The sequence below is a fragment of the Arvicanthis niloticus genome, chromosome 2 (assembly GCF_011762505.2).
Source record: "Arvicanthis niloticus isolate mArvNil1 chromosome 2, mArvNil1.pat.X, whole genome shotgun sequence".
Classification (NCBI taxonomy): Eukaryota; Metazoa; Chordata; class Mammalia; order Rodentia; family Muridae; genus Arvicanthis; species Arvicanthis niloticus.
This window is the reverse complement of record NC_047659.1, coordinates 147,297,857-147,319,122: the sequence shown is the minus strand read 5'-3', so window position 1 is coordinate 147,319,122 and position 21,266 is coordinate 147,297,857. Positions and strand designations below refer to the sequence as shown.

The 21,266-nt window shown below is 51.9% G+C and overlaps 1 protein-coding gene and 1 long non-coding RNA gene across 2 annotated transcripts; one reads left to right on the top strand and one right to left on the bottom strand.

Annotated features, from left to right (window-relative positions):
• The first annotated feature begins 5,036 nt into the window (after positions 1 to 5,036).
• Eef1a2 (eukaryotic translation elongation factor 1 alpha 2) lies at positions 5,037 to 13,476 on the top strand. The gene is made up of 8 exons (XM_034494279.2): positions 5,037 to 5,334; positions 6,547 to 6,765; positions 8,177 to 8,356; positions 8,899 to 9,195; positions 10,681 to 10,831; positions 11,308 to 11,564; positions 12,403 to 12,637; positions 13,054 to 13,476. Exons 2-8 carry the CDS (start codon positions 6,622 to 6,624, stop codon positions 13,179 to 13,181), a joined length of 1,392 nt encoding a protein of 463 aa, XP_034350170.1. The 5' UTR covers positions 5,037 to 5,334; positions 6,547 to 6,621; the 3' UTR covers positions 13,182 to 13,476.
• Positions 12,468 to 13,130, bottom strand: LOC143441547 (uncharacterized). Its single transcript, XR_013109101.1, has 2 exons — positions 13,003 to 13,130; positions 12,468 to 12,699 (listed from the first exon to the last, which is right to left on the bottom strand). It is a non-coding gene; the product is annotated as an uncharacterized LOC143441547 (long non-coding RNA).
• Positions 13,477 to 21,266: the final 7,790 nt, after the last annotated feature.

The following is a 21,266-nucleotide window of genomic DNA, read 5'->3' as shown; positions in this document are numbered from 1 at the left end:
GGGTTCTGTGACCTAAGACTTGGGGTACCAGTTGCATTCACATTCCAGCTGCCCGCAGTCTCAGGGTCCTGTGACCTAAGACTTGGGGTACCAGTTGCATTCACATTCCAGCTACCCGCAGTCTCAGGGTCCTGTGACCTAAGACTTGGGGTACCAGTTGCATTCACATTCCAGCTGCCCGCAGTCTCAGGGTCCTGTGACCTAAGACAGGGAAAAACTCAAAGATGTGAATCATTGGAAACTTCACTCAGGCTGACACTACAACATGGCTGAATAGAGAGAAAATTCTAGAAAACAGTCAGCACTGAGTAACAGGGGATCCAGCCAGTATGGCTGAGGCTCCTTGTTTGTTAGTGTATTTATTTACTTGAGAAAGGATTTGAATTTATAGTAATGCCTGCCCTAGATACATTCAGTTGGAGGCTGAATGCTGAATGGCAGTCAGGAGGGGTCACATGGGTGGCTCTACCATCTTGGAAAACAGTCTGTGTAAATGTGTTAGCTGAATGTGGATTGAACAAGGACCAGCATAGAACCCAGAGGCACTTCCCAAAGCTTTATGTGAAGTGAAGGGAAACCAGATATATGAGAAATGAGGGTGGTGCTGCAGTGACAGAAGTCAGTCACCAAGGGCTGCCAGCTGTTGCATGACTGGTCACTGTTGCCTGGAGAATTCATTCTGCCTGGATCCAATGGGGATATTGACATGCATCCTGTCCACCATCACAGAGGTTGAATTTAGAGTCAGGAGGCAGTATGCCAAAATCTTTGAACCCACTGTTTCAGAACTATCACACAAGATGAATGTGCACTTGTTTATGGCAGGCTTGCTTGCAGCAGGTTAAAATTGTGGAACAGTCTTCAGCCACAAAAGTAAATGAAATCCTACACAGTGTGGCTGAATCTCACAGCCGTGATAATGTACATTGTAGTGTAGATTGTGAATATCTCCAAAGGTCCATGTGTTTGAAGGCTTGGTCCATAGGGTGGGACTGTTGGGAGAAGGTGGTTTCTTTAGAGCAAAGGCCTTCGCAAGGTCTTTAGGACTAGTGGGGTGTGCTTTTGAGGAGGACTGCAGGGACTAGGACCTCTCTTTTTGCTTTCTGGATAGGCGGTGAGAAATTTGATTCTTTGGCAGATTCCTGCCACCGTGTGCTGCCTTGGTATGGGGCCAGTTCACCATGGAACTCCAAAGCTGAAGACAGATGATACTTTCACTTTATAAGTAGCTCATGTCAGGTGTCTATGATGGTGACAGGAAGCTGGTGGTGGAGCAGGGAAGGTAGCCAGACAGAGGATGCAGGTTGGAGGCTCCAGTTTGTGTTGTTTAAAAACAGCCCCAAATGAATCTGTGTCAGGAGTCCTCATAGTGGTGGCCATTGAATTATGTCTATTACCCAAAAGGATACAAGGGAGTGATCTGGGGTGTTGCTTCCAAGGATGAGTCCTCTGGAAACTCAAAAAATATGGTCTCCCTGTGCAATTCCATGTATGTCCACCTACTTTTAAAAAGATCTGCATGGGACTAGAAAGATGCATGGGCTCAGCAGTTAGGAACATGTACTGCTCTCTTCTGGAGGACTATTTCCAACATTAACATGGGGTAACTTACAACCATCTGTCTCGTTTGCACACACATGCACAGACAGGCCCCAACACACATAACTTAATTTTTTTTTTTTTAAGGACTGCACCTTCTTCATGTTGCAACCCTTCTGTGTCCCTTTGCCCCCAGGTATGGCTCTTGATGATGGATAGGACACTGGTCTCCCAGGGCTTCTCCTGGACCACAGTAATTACTCCTGAGGTTGGCCATTCCCTGCGATCTGACCTGGTCTTCCCCTCTGTTTCTGCGTGTTGCTGGATGCAGCACCCTGCTCTGACCCCAGCAGTTGGTTTACTGTGTGACCTTCCTGCCTGCAGAGGGTGGAAAGTTACTCGTGTCCCACAGTGCCTGTCATATTCTTACTGGTATTCAGAGATGAATAGCTCTTTGCTTCTTGGATGTTGTAGGGCTGGGCTCCCTAGAGAAGGAAGGAGGAGCCTCCTGCCTGGTGAGCTGCTGCTCACCATGGCAACAGCTCCCTGTGGCTGTGGGCTCCCTGACAGACTGGGGATGCCTTAGATACACAGACCTCATGCTTTGGGGGATAGTATATTTGGGGTCTTGGCTAGCCTGAAATAAGGTGCTTTCCTGTCAGAAAGGTACTAATTGTTGTCGAGGAGAGGCCCCAGAGCTCCCCTCATCACAGAGACAGTTTATTTGCTGCCTCAGGAGCACACTTGGTCTCCTGGTATCTGCCTGGAAGCTGATCTCAAGGGAGGCTTCCTAAGACTGTGCTCTGAGACCAGAATGCATCTAGCAGCCCAAATCAACGTGGATCTCCTGGAAGCTCTCAGACTAGAAGGTGTCCCAAGCCTGACCCTGATCCTGTCCCTAAGACCCTAATACACCACTTGATCCCAGTGACATACATCTGTTGGACATCGACTCCAGGAGACTGTCCTGGCCATAGCTCACAGAAGGCACCCGCACAGGTGGTTAGCTGGGCACCGCAGCTATTATTAACCTGACAGTGACATCACCACCAGCCAATGGGAGGCAGGTTTATTTGCAGGGCTGGCAGCTTGATAACGGTTAATTTTAGCTGGATCTTCATTTCCAACATTTGTGAAACCCCCACCAGCCAAAGAGGTGGTGCTATATCTCCCCAGACAGCTTGAAAATAGCAGGTGGGGGTTCCTGGAGAGGCTGAGGAGGGACAGAGCCTGAACCCTGTCCTCCATTCTGCCAGTAGGAAGAATCCTGGTTTCCTCTAACCTCTCTTTGCTTGCCCTGCTCCACCTCTGGCAGCCTCCCAGGGCCACTGGGACCAGTAACTGAGAAGCAGACGGGCTACTGAAGGAACAAGAGTAGTAGAGGTTGTAGCCACAGGTGAGACCCAGGCTTCTGTCTGGAAGTCACACTGTCTTAGTTTTAATGCTTTGAGCTACCTACTTGTGTGGTCTCAGGCACCGAGCTTAATTTTTCTTTGCCTACTTTTCTCAAAGGTTTTGGGGTCCCCGGACCTACTTATAAGACCTGCTAGTGTTTAGTATTGCAGACTTCTTCATCCTTTAAATGATGTTAAGCATGCAGTTAAAGAGGATGGAAGCCCAACATTCTGGCAAGGTGCTCAACCAGGCCCTACAGTGGAGGGTGGAAGGCAGGAGAGCCGTCCATAGGCACTTTTAATGGTAAGGTCAGACTGGAGCCCTTGGGACCTAAATGCCCTCTAGAAAGCCCTATCCCAGCACCACTGCCTGGAGATTCAGTCCCAACACTGAACTTAGGTGATACATGCAGAAGGAAGCAATAGCTGCTCCCTTGCTGGAGCTACTGTCTGGCCATTGCTCAGAGCTGCTGGGTTAGTGGATCCTTGGAACTGCTGGCCTCAAGGCTATCAGTGGGCTGAGTATGTTACTGCTCAACACTGTTACCTCTTAAAGGTTTGTTTTCTGCCTATTCCCAGGGTCTCTCATACCAACAAAGGCTTCAGGGATTTGCTGTAAAGGGCAAAATATGTCCTAATGACAGGGAGGTACTTTTGGCCCTAGGTCAATGTATAGGTGTTTCGGGCAGGACATGTTCTCTGGTCATCAGGGGTCAGTCCTCTAGATGGGTAAGCTCACTCTAGAGTGAGTCTTGCTGGCTCACTGCTTCCCAGATGTACACAGAGGGAGGCAACTCCAAAGCTGAGGGGCTGGTAGCTATTCACAAAGATTCTGGGTTTTGGACCTCTTTATTGAGCCCAGTCTGCCTCCTGAACCCTAAACCAGGTCCTGCCACCTCCATACAAGAAGGAAGGCATTCGGGGAGAGATGAGTTGTGAGTTGGGCAAGGGGGTGGAGTAAATGCTAATGCCTTGCCAGGCATTTATTTTTAATTCCTGGCTCCCAGTTGACAGTCTCAGCAGTCTTCAAAAGTGCCAGGTCATCCGAGAGGCCTGCCTAGCCTCTGGCTGCTCTCTGTCAGACAGACCCTCGGGCTTCACCTTACTCTCTCCTCATCCTTGATAGCTGCCCCATTGGGCACCCATCTCCAGGGGCCTCTCAGAGTGCTGCCTCAGTAGGAGGTGCTGGGCCCTGACCCGGATCTATATCCATTCTACACCAGGGCGGAAGGGATGGGCATAGGCCTGCTGTCATTCAGCATAACACTCCTGGAACCTCTGCTTCCTATCTGCAGCCACAAAGTCTGGTTGGGTGAGGACAGCTGGCACTGAAAAACAGGAATGTCTGGGTCAAATGACAAGATAGGCATCTCTGAAGAAGCCCCCAGTGATATATGGTGGCCACAACCTCCTTAAGGCCTATTTTGGTCATCCTAATCTTCCTGAAACCCTCAAGGGCTCCCTACTTCCTACCGGTGGAGCCTGAAGGGGGTGGGGGTGGGGAGGGTCTAAACCTTGTTTGAATGTGCTTGGTGGCCTTAGCTAAGACTGACTAGAAATGCAACCAGGTGTATGCCTAGGCTCTGAGAATGGGCTTTGTAAATGCCCTACACCTAAGAGAATAGGTAGAAAAAGCCTCTTTCCAGGGCTTCATAACAAGGTTGGATCTGAGCTAGACTTGCTGTTGGCCTCAAGGGCCTGTCATGTAGGGTCCATGTGAATAAGTACCTGTGGGGGGGGGGGGGATTGGGGGATCATAGAAAACCTCTGGAAACTGCGCTTCATGTCCACTGGGACTCAACCATGAGCAGGGTCAGAAATGGATGCCCACATCAGGGATTGCCGGGATCTTGACCTGGGCTTGGGCCTCTTCTTCCCGGGTCTACTTGCTGATTCCCTGTTTTGTGTTCCACCTTCCTGGAGACATCTTTATGTTGGATGCACCTTTTTTTTTCTGCTCCCCAACAACCACTGTCTCTGCCACCCCAGCTCTCTCTACTGCCTCTTTCGCCTCTCTCCATCCCTGCCCCTCCTTTCCTGGTTCTGTTTCCCTGCCCCCACCTCTGCGTGCTGCACCGCCCTTTTGCCTGTTTTTCTCTCCTGATCTGCGCTCTCGCTCGCAGGTTCTCTCCCTCGCTTGGGTGCATCTTTGCAGCTGCGTCCTCTCGGATCCTCGTTACGCCGGCCCGCGTCCGTGGGTGCGCGGCCCCTGCGTCCGCGCATCATTCGCACCCCATCTGCCAGCCTCCCGGCGCCCGCCTCCCCCCTCCGGTACCGCATTGCCGTACTGCAGGGGCGCAGTGCATTGCGCCGGCACCGTCAATAGGTGGACCCCCTCCTGGAGAGATAAAACCGCCAGCGCCGGCGCCACCAGTCCCTCTGACTGAGACCTCGGCTCTGGGTAAGGACGCACATCCCGGTTTTCAACCAGGGTTTTCAACCAGGGTTTGCCTCCCTGGGAACCCGTCCCGAGGTAGACGGGGATATGCGGCACCTAGCTGGGCTGCACCCCTGGGCTGGGGCGGGGGTGTCTCTAGACCGGGCATGGTGGGTCCCCGTGGCAGTCGGGTAGTGAGTGAGTCCCTTAGGCGATTGTATACTTGGTGACAGTGGAGGGGGGCCTTCTGAAACCTGCCATCGCGTTGTCACCGTGACCTTGGGGCTTGCAGGGGCTCAGCGGGGCTTGACCGGCTGGTCCGTTCAGGTGCTGGCCTGGTGGTTTGGGGTCCGTTATTTATCAGAGTAGGGCGGGGTAGGTGGTGAAACCTGAGGACCCCTATCCTGTCCAACGTCGCTCCCACCCTAGGATGCATCCCCCATCCCCACCCCCACCAGGCCTGAGTTTCTCGGTTGACCTCTGAGATGCGCAGGTACTGAGACCCAGGGCCTGGACTATCAGATGGTAGGGGAGAGGGTCATGGCATCTCTGAGGGCACTTGCTGAGCTGGGTCAGGTGGGATTTTTATTCCTCTGGCTAGAACAGGACATTCACCTCTCGTCCCTGATGGCTGCCCCTGCCTGCGGGGAGGGCCTGAGCTATTCTGGGCCTATGCCTGGGTACCATCCAGCTGTCTCCTCTGCCAGCCTGTGGGCAGAAGGGAGGAAGATGGCGCCCTTGCCCGAGGAAGGGGCTGAGGAGTGCTGGCCTTCTCTTCATGGTGGCAGCAGATAGGGGAGGGCAGTGTCCCTCCCTGGTGTGTGTGTGTGGGGGGGGGTGGCGGCATCGAGGACAGGAAGGACAACGCACTGTAGAGCTGGGCACAGTGACTCATCAAAGGGCTCCTGGCTGCTTCAGGGGCTCACTCAGTCTGCTGCTCTGTTATGTCCAGACTCGATTAACCCTTCCTTTAGAAACTTTCCTCCAAATCAACTCTCCAAACACTTAAACACTAACGAACCATTTGGGCTAGGGTATAGTGTAGAGAAACAGGTGGCTTATGAATGGGTAGGACAGGGTTGGGGCGTGGGGGCGGAGGTCGTTCTTCCCTATCCAGGCTCAGGAGAAGACTGGGTCAGGGCAAGATCCCAAACAATGCAAGAATGGTGTGGGTATCTCCTCTGGGCTCTCTTTGGGCCCCCTAATCACCTGTTTCCCTTGTCCCTGGCCCCACAGAGTTCCTGCCCAGCATATCCTCTCAACCCTAAGCCAGAGCCCCCACAGTGCCAGCCCCTCCCTCACCCAGGCAGAATGGGCAAGGAGAAGACACACATCAACATTGTGGTCATTGGCCATGTGGACTCAGGCAAGTCCACCACGACAGGCCATCTCATCTACAAATGCGGAGGCATCGACAAGAGGACCATCGAGAAGTTTGAGAAGGAGGCAGCAGAGGTGAGCACCGTGGGCCTGGTGCTTTCATCGCTCAGTTTATCTCCTTCAGTGCAGGGGATATGGGTGTCTGGTGGTGGGGGTGAACAGAGCAGCCTCCCTCTGAGAATGTTGCTAGATTTGTCTCATACTGAGGGAGGGGGAATTTGTGTCCTCCCCAGGTCCATCAGAAGGCTCTGGACTCTTGGCCTCACTGGGCCAGTGCCAGGGGGTCCTCAAGCCTTATGCTCTTGCTCCTCAGGGCTGAAGCTGGGCTGGATGTGGTACTGCCCTCACTTGTCTTGCAACAGCCAGGGCTCAAGGATGCTATTAATAGCTGATTGATGGGCAGCAGGCTTGCCAGCTCCACTTTCTCCAGATAAGCTGAGGAGAGTTGCTGGTTCAGGATGGTACCTGGAGTAGGGGGTGGGTCTTGGTAGCCTGTTCTTGGTTGAGACCTACAAATGAGCAGTGGTTGTAACTGGATTCTCTTCTCTGCCCCTATCCCTGCTCATTCTGAGAAGAGCTGGCTCCTGGATAAGGGCTAAGAAAGGCCCGAGGACATCAATATCCGTGCAGAGCTCATGCCCCAGTGAATATATGGGACTTTGAGCCAGAATTCTGTGTGTCTAGGTGTGTGTGTGTGGGGGGGGGGGGTTGCAAAGAGGAAGATACAGGAAGGAGCTGAGGATTCGAAGGTCGCTTGGGTCAGGTCCCAGCTGGGTTTTGTCTGGTTCTGTCTGAAGAGCCCCTCCAGGCTGGGCATCATCCCTGGAATGCAGAAGCAAGCATGTCATGTGAGATTCTGGTAGGGAGTTGTGTTCAGTTGAGCACTGACCACCACAGCTGTGGTCCAGGCTGTAGGAGTCTCACCAGGAGTCTGACCCTGGCACAAGTTTGCAAAGAGCAGCAGCCTTGCTCTTAGTGGGGCTGTCCCTACTTCTATTTCCGTGGGAGTGGGGAGGGGAGGTGCCTTGGAGTTATTTGGAAGTACCTATCCGCTACAGGAAGAGCTGGAAACAGACTTTTTTGAAAACCTTGAGCAATTTACTCATTTTTAAAATTTTCTTTTAAAACAAATCTTAGTTTTTTTTTTTTTTTTCAATCCCAAACCTAATGAGATAATTGACCTCTAATTGGGTTCCGTAGAGGCTTAGCCTCAGGTGGTGAGGCTACTTTGCAACTCCCAGATCCTCACGCCCTCTGCTGGGGGACGTGCATGTCCACAGCCATTTGGGAGGGGCGGGAGGGTGGGGCCGGTTGATCTGGGCGGCCTCGAGTGAGGCAGAGCAGGGCTTGGGGATCAGCACCGGAGAGATGGGATCCTTCCAAGGTGCCTTAAACCAACTGTTACCGCTCCTGGCTGCTCCCGTGGCCCAGGGCAGGCATGGCAGGTGGATGTGACCCCTCCTGAGTTGTGCCCCTACCCTTCCAGATGGGGAAGGGCTCCTTTAAATACGCCTGGGTGCTGGACAAGCTGAAGGCAGAGCGGGAGCGAGGCATCACCATCGACATCTCCCTCTGGAAGTTCGAGACCACCAAGTACTACATCACCATCATTGACGCTCCAGGCCACCGGGACTTCATCAAGAACATGATCACCGGCACGTCCCAGGTGTGCAGGGAGAGCGCCCAGCTCAGCCATGTGGGGCCCAAGCGCTCTCCTGTGGTGTCCGTGTCTCTTGTAGTTCCTACCTCGACAGAGCCCTGCTCATGTCCTCTCCGTCTTGTTGGGCAGAGAGTCCCTCAAGAACCGAGTCAGTGCTTATATCTCAGCTAGATGGGGTGCCTGCAGGGTCACCTCACCACTGCTAGGGCCAGCAGACAGACAGAGGGGGAAATGTAGACATAACCTTCACAGATTTTTATAGAAGAGCCCACAGCTGAGAAAGTGACATATGGGTGGAAAAGCAGTCAGACCACCACAGGCAGAGAGAACAGAACCAGAGAGGACCAGTGACTCATCCAAGGACCATACCCTTCTGGTAGTGGAGTTGATGGCCAGTCTGGGCCTCTTGACTCAAGGTCTGGTGGAAGAGTCCCCTGCTGCCCTTGAGGTAGATACCCTGAATCTCCATCCCCAGGATAACTGCCCAGGCCCCATTATGTGGGTGTCAAGGTCAGATCAAACATCACTGTGTCTGACCTGTTCACTAGGCGGACTGTGCAGTGCTGATCGTGGCAGCGGGCGTGGGCGAGTTTGAGGCGGGCATCTCCAAGAACGGGCAAACCCGGGAACACGCACTCCTGGCCTACACTCTGGGTGTGAAGCAGCTCATTGTGGGTGTCAACAAGATGGACTCCACGGAACCAGCCTACAGCGAGAAGCGCTACGATGAGATTGTCAAGGAGGTCAGCGCCTACATCAAGAAGATCGGCTACAACCCAGCCACGGTGCCCTTCGTGCCTATCTCGGGTTGGCATGGTGACAACATGCTGGAGCCTTCACCTAATGTGAGTGGAGATGGTATGGTGGGGGCAGTGCTGGCCTTCCCAAGAGCCCAGGGCTCCAAGGCTCCGGTCAGCGTGGACCAGGCTCCCTTTGGTCTTGCTGGGTTTCTGTGAACACTGTGGTGATGGAGGATACCTCCTAGTAAGAGACCTGCACTTGGGGTCCTCTAGCTCAGCCTCCTTATAAGGTCAAAATAGAAAGATAAGGCTCTTTTTCTGGTAAGTGATGGTTCCACCAAGCCATCCCTACAGACACTGCCTGTTGGGCCCCGGATTGCACTATGGGGAAAGACTAGTTTTTATTGCTCCCAAGCCACTGTCCTGGGTTTGAATACTATTCAGGATCACCAAGGCCACATGGTCCTTTTCAGCTGCCTCCCCTGAGGTGTGAAATGGGTTGGTATCTGGGAAGCAAGCATGTCCCGAGGCTGGCCTAGAGAGTGGAGGAATGTATCTGGGCTAGTCATGTGGAAGCTTGAAGCTTAGACAGTCTGCAGCTCTGGGTTGGGACTCTTACTTGGGAGTGAGGAGGACATTTTCCAGAGAGGGCCTGGGACCTAGATCTTGGTCTATCCAGAGGAAACCCCTGTCCTAGAAAGGTGGGCACTCAGCTGTAGCCAGCTTTGCAGCTGCCCACGGTGAGTAAAATGGTATAAGCATAGGCTCTCTGGAGATAGCTGGGGACCCAGTGCCTGGTGGTATAAGGACAGAGCTTGGCAGGCAGGGGTTGCTCCATCTTGTTCTTGCTGATGTATGATTATCAGGACTTTAGAATTCCCTGGAGACCTCCCATCAGCAGATACCCTTCTGCTCCCTACTGCTCTACTGTGTTCTGGGGCTCTGCTCATCCATACTTTGAGAGCCATCTGTTGACCTGAAGTGCCTGGGACTTGGTCATGGATACTAAGTAAGGCAGGAGGGCACGAAACCCCTCAGGTAGATTTACTTCTTGTCTGTGGCAGGTGGACCATGAGGAGCTCTGTGGGGGAGGGGGTTGAAGTCATCCTCCAGAGAGGCCCTTGTGGTGGTGGTCATAGATCCTGTGTGGTGGTGGTGGTCATAGATCCTGAGCTTGGAGTGAGGAGAGCTTCCGGGGTTGGGGCAGAGGGTGGACTTTATTCTTGACATAGCTATTAGCCAGATGTGGGTCCCTACTCCCCTGGTACTTGCTCTGTCTAGGGCTGTTATTGATCAGGTCCCAGAGGGATTAATCAGGTCAGTCTGAGTGGCCTCATTTGTAAATGGTGGGAACCTGACAGCATAGACTGGGGAAGCTGATTTTGTCTGCTTGTTGGTTTGCTCTTTCCCTCTTTCCTGAGCTGTGTTTGTTCAGAGTCCCTGTGAGGCTGGAAGGGAAAGAAGGGATGAGGAGCAAGCTATTCAGCTTGAACAGTGAAGCACCCTTCCCAGGCTACCCTAAGGCAGGTCCTGGAGATCTGAGGCACCTCCCCCCACCCCCCACCCCCGTTTTTTTTTGGTCCTGCCCAGATGCCATGGTTCAAGGGCTGGAAAGTAGAGCGTAAGGAAGGAAACGCTAGTGGCGTGTCCCTGCTGGAAGCCCTGGACACAATCCTGCCCCCGACCCGCCCCACCGACAAGCCCCTTCGTCTGCCGTTGCAGGATGTGTACAAGATTGGTGGTGAGTGAGGGTTCAATTCTGGAGCTAACTGCTTGCTGCAGGCGCTTGCAAGCTCTGCCCCAAACCTTGACCAGGATATCAACGAGAAATCCCCAAGATGGTTGTCTCCACCTTTCTCCTTACACCATATACTCTTACATCCATCTTGATTCTTGTTGCATCTATCTACCCCATCCGTCCATCCACTCAGTCACAGCTCTCACCTACCTCCACAGCGGCCCCTCCTACCCACCACCACAGGGACCTCCCACTCACCTCTACATTGGCCCCTCCCACCCACCACCACACTGACCCCTCCCACCAACCAGGGAATCTAGAGATTCCTTGTCTATTTATCCCCTCCATGAGGCTATCTCCTTGCTCCTTCAGAGAGGAGCAAGTCCTGAGCTCTGTGTCCGTTCAGGCTCTCTGCTTGTATGTTTTTCCCTGCACCCCTCCTCTGGCCTGCCATCTCACAGTATCCTCTCTTGGCCCAGGCATTGGGACCGTGCCTGTGGGCCGAGTGGAGACCGGTATCCTCCGGCCTGGTATGGTGGTGACCTTTGCGCCGGTCAACATCACCACAGAGGTGAAGTCTGTGGAAATGCATCATGAGGCACTCAGCGAGGCCCTGCCTGGTGACAATGTCGGGTTCAATGTGAAGAATGTATCCGTCAAAGATATTCGCCGGGGCAATGTCTGTGGGGACAGCAAAGCTGATCCGCCTCAGGAGGCTGCCCAGTTCACCTCTCAGGTTGGTGGTTGCACTAGGGTATGTGAGGTTCCTCCTCAGAATAGGAGAGATGGGCTGAGGTATCAAAGAACAATGGCTGCTGGCCCTTCGCCTAGCAGTGAAGAGGAAGGCTCTCCATTCCCCTAAAGGCCACTCAGTGTTCAGAGGCTAAATGCATATTCAGAGCCACCAGCAGGTAAGCAGGACCACGGCCTCTCTGGGCAGTTCTTCCCTGAGATATTTGGTCTATAAAAAGGCTTTTATTAGGTTGTTGCTTGGGGTATCACTGTGGACTTTCTTCTCTTAATTTTTTAAAAATAAATCTACTTATTTAGTGTGTGTGTGTGTATGTATGTACGCACACACACGGGCGTGTGGAGGTCAGAGGGCAACTTGGAATCAGTTCTTTCCCATCTTGTTGCTCCCAGGGATTGAACTCAGGTCTTCAAGACCCAGCAGCAACAGCCATTCTTTGCCCCCAAAGCCATCTTGCTGGCCTCCTCCTCTCTATACTTTTATTGAGTGCTTTTTCATCACCTCTTCATGGGACAAGACTTTTTAGAACAGTATTATTGAAATGTAATAGAAGCATTATCACCGAGGTCCAGTTTTGTCCTGGCTATGCAATGTATCCATTCCGTCATGGTCCTTTCAAACAGCGCAGCTATCTTCTGGTTGCCTCATAGTTTGCTACACGCTTAACAAGATGTTGGAGTATGAGTGGGGTTCTTGTGGCCTGAGCATTCCTTGCACAAAAACATGGGGATTGGGAGATGATCCCGTGACTGAACCCACCCCTCCTAACACTGGCCCTGTCCCAGGAGACCTTCTTCACGGCTGACTTCAACTTTGCTCCCAGGTTATCATCCTGAACCACCCTGGGCAAATCAGTGCTGGCTATTCGCCCGTCATCGACTGTCACACAGCCCACATTGCCTGCAAGTTTGCCGAGCTAAAGGAGAAGATCGACCGTCGTTCTGGCAAGAAGCTGGAGGATAATCCCAAGTCCCTGAAGTCTGGTGATGCAGCTATTGTTGAGATGGTCCCAGGAAAACCCATGTGTGTCGAGAGCTTCTCACAGTACCCACCCCTCGGTGAGCCGGGTGATCCAAGGTGGTACTGACGGCTGAGTCAGGGGTTCCTTTACTATGGCAAACTGAGGAAAACGCAGCGTTTAGTAAGAGGTTTCAGCGAGCACACACACACACACACACACACACACACACACACACACACACACACACCCCACTACCATCACCGCACCACATACAGTGCTCATTACACACACACACCCGCGGGCAAAAGCAAATCTAGTTTCTCCCTCATTCCCTGGCCCCTCACGACAGGACCGCCTGGTTTGCCCTACCTAAAGAACCACGTACTTGCAGCTGTTAAGGGGTTACAGGGGGTCAGAACAGCTTAAAGGGGCAATAAGCTTTTCTGCGGACGCCCATTGCACCTGCGTACTGCATCCTGGGCACCCTCGCAGTTTACGCATCTCTCCCCACAGGCCGCTTCGCCGTGCGCGACATGCGGCAGACTGTGGCAGTGGGCGTCATCAAGAACGTGGAGAAGAAGAGCGGCGGCGCCGGCAAGGTCACCAAGTCCGCACAGAAGGCGCAGAAAGCGGGCAAGTGAAGCGCGGGCGCCCGCGGCGTGGCCTTCCCCAACGCCGCCGCGCCGCGCCCCCAGCCCCGCCCCCGGCACTGGCCCCGCCCCCTCCCGCGCTCCAGGCGCGGCCCCTCCGCCCCGCCCCCCCGCCAGGCGCATGTCTGCACCTCCGCTTGTAAGAGGCTCTACGTCAGCGACTGGATGCTCGCCATCAAAGTCCAGTGGAAATTCTTCAAGAGGAAAAGCGCCCCCGCCCCAGGCTTCCGCGCCAGCGCTCGCCACGCTCAGTGCCCGTTTTCCCAATAAACTGAGCGACCCCAGAGCCGTGTGTACCTACTGCTGGGGCCCTGTTTCTCAAAGTCCCGTCGTCCGAGGTGTTCAGTCTGGCACCTCTCACCGCTGCCAGGTGACCTAGCTAACTGCCTTCCCAAGCTTCATGGGTAGGCGGTGGGGCCTGCTGCGTGGGTGCTGGGAACCCCCCGCCACCCCCCCAGCTAGGTGAGGATGGAAAAGCCAAATGGCTTTGATGGCTATGACCCGTTTTGGGTGCCGTTTGGGATGTGCAGAACCTAGGTGGAATGTGCAAGACCAAGTAGAACCAAAACTGACTGGGTGTCCTAATGAGTCCCATGAGGAACTATGAAACCTGAGAACTCCTTCCCACCAGTGGGCACACACTTATTTCCCCTAGATTTCTGGATCCCGACAGAAGCCCATCTTGCTCCCATTCCTGCCTGCTGAGCCAGCCCTGTGTCTATTCTAGTCCCCTTGACCCAGATCCTCAGTCCTTAAATTCCAGCAACACCAGCCCCAGAAGCCAGGAGGTCAATGACTTATGTCACGTGGGCTGGGATTGATCCACCTGTTCCAGAACATGTCATGACCTCAGTGGCCAGCCAGAACACATAGTAGGACTACTCTGCACTCACTCTTGTCCTAGGAAGCTGTCCTCTCAAGGCCTACTCTTGTTATTGCAGGTCGAGGTTGGGTAGGGTGAGAAGAGTCCCTCCACAGGGCCAGAGTAAAGTTCTCTGGTCCTTAATACTCCCACATGTTCCCCTTGAGTTAGTCTCCTAGGTCTGCTACAAATGGCCAACCACAGTGTGACTTTGGAGGTAGATAATGGCAATCAGTACCCTTGGGCAGAAGCGAAACCACTGTAGATCTGCTCTCCACGCCTAGCCTTGTTGGCATGACTGAGCTAGTGGCCCAACCACTGCAGTCTCTGCTTTTTGGTTATGTACCCTCATCTCTTCTAGAGTGTCAAATCTCTCTCCCATAAGGACACCTGTGACTGTACTTAGAGCGTGTCTGGAAAACCTAGATAATCTACCTTCTCAAGTGCATCTTGAGAACCCTTCCTTGCATATAGTTGCTGTTCCAGGTTTCTGGTGTCAGCCCCCTGACACCTTCAGTACATCCAGCCTTTATGCTAGATGAAGACAGAGACAATACAGCTGTGGTGGGCAATTCCGACATCCAAAGAAATAGGCACACAGTCCAAGGAGTTCTCCTACCTAACCGCAAAGCAGAAAGGGCACCTGAGCACCCATGATGGTGGGATAGGAAGGGAGAAAGACCTTCATGGCCAGGGAGTGATGTGTTTGGGAAGGTGGCTACCCATGGTTGTGCTGATAGCCAACAGACCCACACAAGGATGGGTTTGAACTAGTGAATGTCAGGCCTCTGAGGGAAGGCTACTGGATACAGAGACCTAGGTGAATATGAACTTTAGAGGAATATCAGATACTTTTTAATATAAAAATTTGAGACAGATATAGTAAAAAAAAAAAAAAAGAGTTCATTGTTTGTCTGGAATTGTGATTTGGAATTCTTGTATTTTGTCAGATGTCTCTATCCAAGGACGTCAGGTTTCTCCTAGACAATTCTAGGTCTTTCCTCGGCCACCATTTTTTGACAAGATGGATCAGGTAGACTGTGTCAGTCACAGATGTTGTTTTAACACTTAGTCCTCTTAGGATTGGGAAAACTAAGGAAATTCACTAGACTGAGACAGGAAAAATGTGAGAAAGAGCCCTTGGCTGGGGTTAAAGGAAGCCTGGTAGGCAGACCCTGCCTCATCCTCCTGTCCTTGGTTGCCACAACCAACTTTGGTGTCCTCTGGGAACCCTAGCTACCCAAACACTACAGGTTGGCCCAGTTCTGACCAGCCAGCTGGTCACAGTGGCATGTGTTGTGACACACAGTACATCACCATGCAGACACATTCCAAGGACTCCCTGGAGGTCTGAAGATGGCTGGTTGCAGTCCTGGCCCTCGCTGGAGTCATGGGTAGATGACTATGACTACCTATTGACTCTGGTGTCCTGGGTGCCTCCAGGGAAAGTCTTCAAGCCGTGGATCCCTCTTCAGAGTTGTGGTGATAACAAAGGCAGGCACACATTCCTGGATCTGAAGCTGAGGGGTTCTGGGCCTTGCTGTGGTCGACTCCATCTCAGGACAGAACTGCATGGTAGACTGGAGGAGAAAGAAATCTCTCAAGTGAACTTCTGGTGTCTGTAGTCTGTGGTCCCAACACATGTGGTCACCTCTGAGACTGCCAGGACATTCCCTTTGACCTCTGAGTTAGGGTTCCCTATGTCCATCCCACCTATATCTCTTCAGAGGACAAGGGCTGATTCTCCACTTCCCACTGGGTTTCTGGGGAGTTCCAGGAGCTGCCCACACTTAGGCCAGAAGGAACATCAGAAGACCACACATCAGAGCTGAAAGATAAAGGGGGTAAAACTCTATCTGCTTGCGAGCCTGAGGGATGCTCGGCACTGGTTTGAAGTGTGACCACACAGCAACCATTCCACATCCCATGCCTCTGCTGTGGCCTGGGCCAGGGCTGAGATGGAGAGGAACTTAGATCAGAGAGAACGCATGGCAAGTGGGAGGTGAGGAAAGACGGTGCACACAGGGAGATGGAACTGGTTCCTGGTCATTGACATGGGGTATACAGTAGACAGCCAGACAGGAAGGTTGTGGAATAATGGTGTATCCCCACAGCTGAGAATGCCCAGGGGCCTGGAAGCGGTGACAGTTTCAGGGTTGGGGTTATCATTTGGCTGAAGGGGAACCCAGGCTAGGAAGGTGACCATGATAGCAACCTTTGGGGTAGGAGACACAATCTTGAGGCACATTCCTGAGGGCAGTATATGGGGTCAGGTGAGGGCTGGGGAATGCCATTCTATGCTGGGTTAGTGAATAATTTACAGTAAGTTCCACCAACGCTGACCACCAGCCTCCTAGCACAGTTTGAAGGCCTCTAAAAGATTCATGAGGCAGTGACAGAATTGATGGGCCTCAGAGTTGCTGAGTTGGCCAAATATGATTTGTCTCTTGCCAGGCCTCCACAGGAATGCTGTACCCTCCTGTAATGTTTGTAGAGGGACCTTTATTTCCTTCCCCAGAATCCTGAGGGTGACAGGCTGCTGTCTGGATGGTGGCTTCTGAGCCCTCCTTTAAGGACTGAGCCCTTTGGGAGTTTTTCACATTCTGTGATTATGTGGATAGCAGTGGGTACCCATAGGAGCTTCTGGATGGGATTGTGGGTGTGAGAATTAGTGAATGGGATTGTGAGTATTAGTGCTTGTCAGTCTGTTCTTGGTGTGGGCCTGGGCCCATGTGCATGTAGCCTAGGTGTGGAGCTGCATATATGTAGGGCTGTGTAGCAGAGAACCTGAAGGATTGTTTCAGAGATGTTAGAGGTCGCATATGTGTGCACATGTGTTTGCCTGTGTGATCATGCTTGTTTGCCAGTATATGCTTTGTGTGTGTGTGTGTGTGTGTGCTTCTGAATGACTAGACCAAAACATCCCTGTGGAAGCTGTTTCTGTCATGTATGGAGCTAGTGTAGACCAGTAGGACTGTACTGGCACATATATGGGCCTGGCATCCATTTCTAGACTCTGTTTATTAGTGCAAGAAAAATTCATTCCCCAGAGACGGTGAATAAGGACTGTGAATGGAGTCTGGGGATCTGGGAAGTGCTGATTCAGTTTTGGATTCCTTTGCTGTGCCTGATGTCTCATTTGGGGTTGGCTGGGAGAGGATGAAGAAGGGCATGGGCAGTGCTCAGGCCACTGGGGCTGCCTCAGGCTGTGTGAGGCTGAGGGATGCTCAGGTGTTGCAGTGGCTATGGTTCCTGATGGTGTATTGATCAGCTTAGTTCCACCAAACCAAAGTCAGGGTTTAGATGGAGGCTCTAAATTTGATAGGAATCCCAGAAACAAGGATAGAGAGAGGACATGGAGTCCTGTTTGTTCATTCTCTGTTCCCAAGTGGCAAAGGAGGACAGGCGTTGAGGCTTTTGTCTTGGCTACAATGTAGGGGTTGGCCACTATCTGGCCTCAGTTCCCTCCTCCTTCTGGCACTGGTTCATGCTGTTCTTTGGAAGATGCTACAGCACCAAGGATTGGGAAGACTGCAGTTCCTAAGGTCCTTTTTCTTACAAGAGGACAGACTGGACGGGCTGGAGGTAGTGATGTAGCAGGATCTGAGCAGGAACTAAGGTGCATCAGGAGTCGGGACTTTTGTAGAAACTGGGGTGGGGTGTAGCAGGAAAACAACATAGCCAGGGATATAGTAGGAGCCAGAGGCATAGCAGAGACTGGGGATACAACAGGACAACAGGAGTTGGTGGTACAGAAAGAGCTGGGGTTGTAGAGGGATCTCAGGGTATGGCTGGACCTGTCTATGCAGCTATAAGCAGGGCTTGTGTAATGGGTTTGGGGAAAGACTCATGGGGCAAAAAGAATCTCACTCTCCGAAGATTCAAAAAAAAAAAAAAAAAAAAAAAAAAAAAAGGCTGCTACCCTGCCTGATTTTAGGTGCCAACATCCTGGGTGGGAAGATCCTTCAGCCCAGACCTATCGGTGCAGGGTGAAGGGCTCTTTCTTGTAGTCCCACCTCCCAGAAGGTTGAGGCTGCTTCCATCTGGCATTTCGCCTCTTTGGTACCCTCTCACCACTTTCCTTTCCAGATGCATCCCTGATGGCTTCGGCTTTTTTGTCCTGAGTGCTGAGGAAGGCAGAGCCAGGCAGAGATGCGCCTAGCCAGGCAGAGTCGGCTCATTTATTTTTACCTTAACACTTACATAACACCTCTTCTGCAAGGCATCGTTTCAATACTTCACAAATCTCATCCCACTGTCATAATCGTGCAGTGTGATTATCTTATTCCCATTGCAGGTGAAGACACAGAGGCTCAGAGACATCCTCCAAACCACTCCTGGTAGTTAAGCTCATGGCTAGGAAACACGGGTCCCACTACCCTGCAGTGCTCTCAAAGGAGCATTTTCCCCACCAAGCCTGAAACAGAAATTGCAGTTGCTTTGCTGAAGTTGGATGCTGGGCTCGTGCCAGCCCTTGCTGGATGTCCTCAAAGCCCTTCCTGGGGCTGGGTTTTCTTCTTTCACACGCCTCCACTCTGCCCTCCTTTCTCAAGAAAGTTACCATCTCTTGGCTTTTGGTGTCCTCACAGCAGTGTTGGGGACAGTAAGGCTGTTTCTTGCTAAGTTACAAATGGCTGTGTACCACAGACAGGCACATTTTAAGAAGGATACGTTTCTGACATTACTAGGAGATAAGAGTATCACAGAAAGCTCCCTGATCCTATGGCTGTCAGTCTTTCTGCCCCCTTCCCACTGTGCTCTCTTACCTTTAGGTGCAGGAGTTAATTGTTTTGTAGATCTGTCTGTTGGGACTGGGCTTTGAAACTCTACATTCTGATTGGTTTTCTGTAATGATGTCAGACTGTTACAAAAAGCTGCTTCCTTGATGAAGGGTGAGAACTACTACCCTTATTTGTGGGTAAAAGGGCAAATATTAAGAGTGTTGAACTAGTTGGTTTTGTGTGTCAACTTGACACAAGCTGGAGTTATCACAGAGAAAGGAGCCTCCCTTGAGGAAATGCCTCCATGGGACCCAGCTGTAAGGCATTTTCTCAATTAGTGATCAAGGGGGGAGGGTTCCTTGTGGGTGGTACCATTCCTGGGCTGGTAGTCCTGGGTTCTATAAGAAAGCTAGCTGAGCAAACCAGGGGAAGCAAGCCAGTAAGTAACATCCCTCCATGGCCTCTGCATCAGCTCCTGCTTTCTGACCTGTGTGAGTTCCAGTCCTGACTTCCTTTGGTGATGAACAGCAATGTGGACAGTGTAAGCTGAATAAACCCTTTCCTCCCCAGCTTGCTTCTTGGTCCTGACGTTTGTGCAGGAATAGAAACCCTGACTAAGATAAGTGTAGTTAGGGATTACACTGATTTAGTAAGCTAGTGGCTGCAGGTTCTTCTCTACGATCCATGACTTCACCAGCCCTGGGTAGTTGGTTAGGTATCCAACACTAAGAATGATTTCCTTCTTGTTGAATGGGTTTTAAGTCCAATAATAGAGCCGTTGGATACCACCGAGGTATGCACCCTGCACCTTAATGGGTGCTGTTGGTCATTGTTGTGGTTCATAGGCATTATAGCTGGGTAGGACTGACTGTTGGTTGCTTTCTTCCTTTGGAAGCTTGCACGATGCCTTCTAGATCCATGGAAATTGCCATTCGAAAGAGCAAGGAGGTTCATATGAAAGGGTTTGAGGGAGGGAGAGGAGGGAAATGATGTAATTATAATCCCCCAAATAGAGAAAACCTAAAACAACTAAAATGGAAGGATATGGTTAGCCTAAATTTCTTAACTTTACCACAACGGACATCTGGGCTGGATAATTCTCTTGTGGGGGTGATGTGTCTTGACACTGTGGCACTATCGCTGATATCTACCTACTTGATCCTAGTGACACCTGCCTCCAGACACTGTCTTTGGGGGGTAAAACATCCCCAGTGAAAATGATGGTCTAACAGAGTATCAGCCCTGTGAGGGTGCAGCATTAAGTGGGATTTATGCTAGTTTGGGGGACAGGTAGCCTCGCTGCCCTGAGCATTTTACTGTCTTGCTCCTAAGAGCCAGCCTTGGGCTGCATAGCTTTTCCTCTTCCACTGTAGCCATGGGAGGTCTTTATTGGAATCGTGGAAGAGGAGAAATAAGAAGAGGAAGCAGGGATGTGAGTCACTGTGGACATCCTCCTGCCATCAAGCAACTGGACATGGCTAGGAAGGTCAGGCTATCTTTTTATTTGTCCTGTTCTAAGAGGAGGCTGTGATTCTCTTTCTGATAGAGGAAGATTGGGGGCTTCCTTGGCAGCTGTGTCAGAAGAACCTGAAGCCAGGACTTAAACAGAGAACTCTATGTTCCGGTTTTGAGGTGAATAGCCAGGAATGAGGTGTATGGGAGATATGCCTCTGGGCCTGAGACCTTTCCTGTGGTCTCATGTGGCAGAGAGCAGAGAAGGTCCTTGGGCCTTAACTCTTTCCTTAGCTCTGAACTAGAGCAGGGCCTCCATCCTCAGCATTTGCTTCCCCCAGGACCCTGAACATACACAATCACTTTGGGGTAGAGCCTCAACAAATCATTCTGAGAGACACAAATTGAGTTTAGCCCTGTTCAAGGCCATCCAACTTGAAAGTGCTACAGGGCCCTGAAGGGGTGGTGGTGGCACACTTTGTATCAAGGATGGCCCTGCCTGCAGTACCACCTTGGCTTTGATGATAAAGGAAGGTGAACTTCCTGGATGCTGGGAGATAGCCACAGGAAAAGGCTGAAACTTCCATTGAGTCTTCTCAAGTCATCTGCTGCTGAAGCATTTGCAAACTTTGAAGAATCAGCTGGGAAAGAAACTCCAAAGGCCTAGGGGCACCGCCCAAGGCTGGATAGCACTGTTCAGCCTACTGGTCAAGCAAGGTACTCTAGTGAGAGTGAGATGGCTATAGGCAGGAGCCAGCAGCAGATAGCCTGTGTGTGGGAAGGTGCTGACCACGCTACCGGCAGGAGCATCTCTAGAGAACAAAGCTCCAGCCACCCACACCCTCCTAGGGTACACCCCAAAGGCCCCAAGCCACGCAATTCCTGGGCTTCCTTCCAGGGTTCATGTGGTTGGAGTTTTCAGAGTGACATCAGTCTGAGGCCAAAGTGCCCATTCACTGGTGAAAGTGGGCAAGCCATTCCGTGGACTAGCCTGTGAACTGGGAGGGGCCGTAAGGTCCTGAGCCAAGCTTACCACACAGG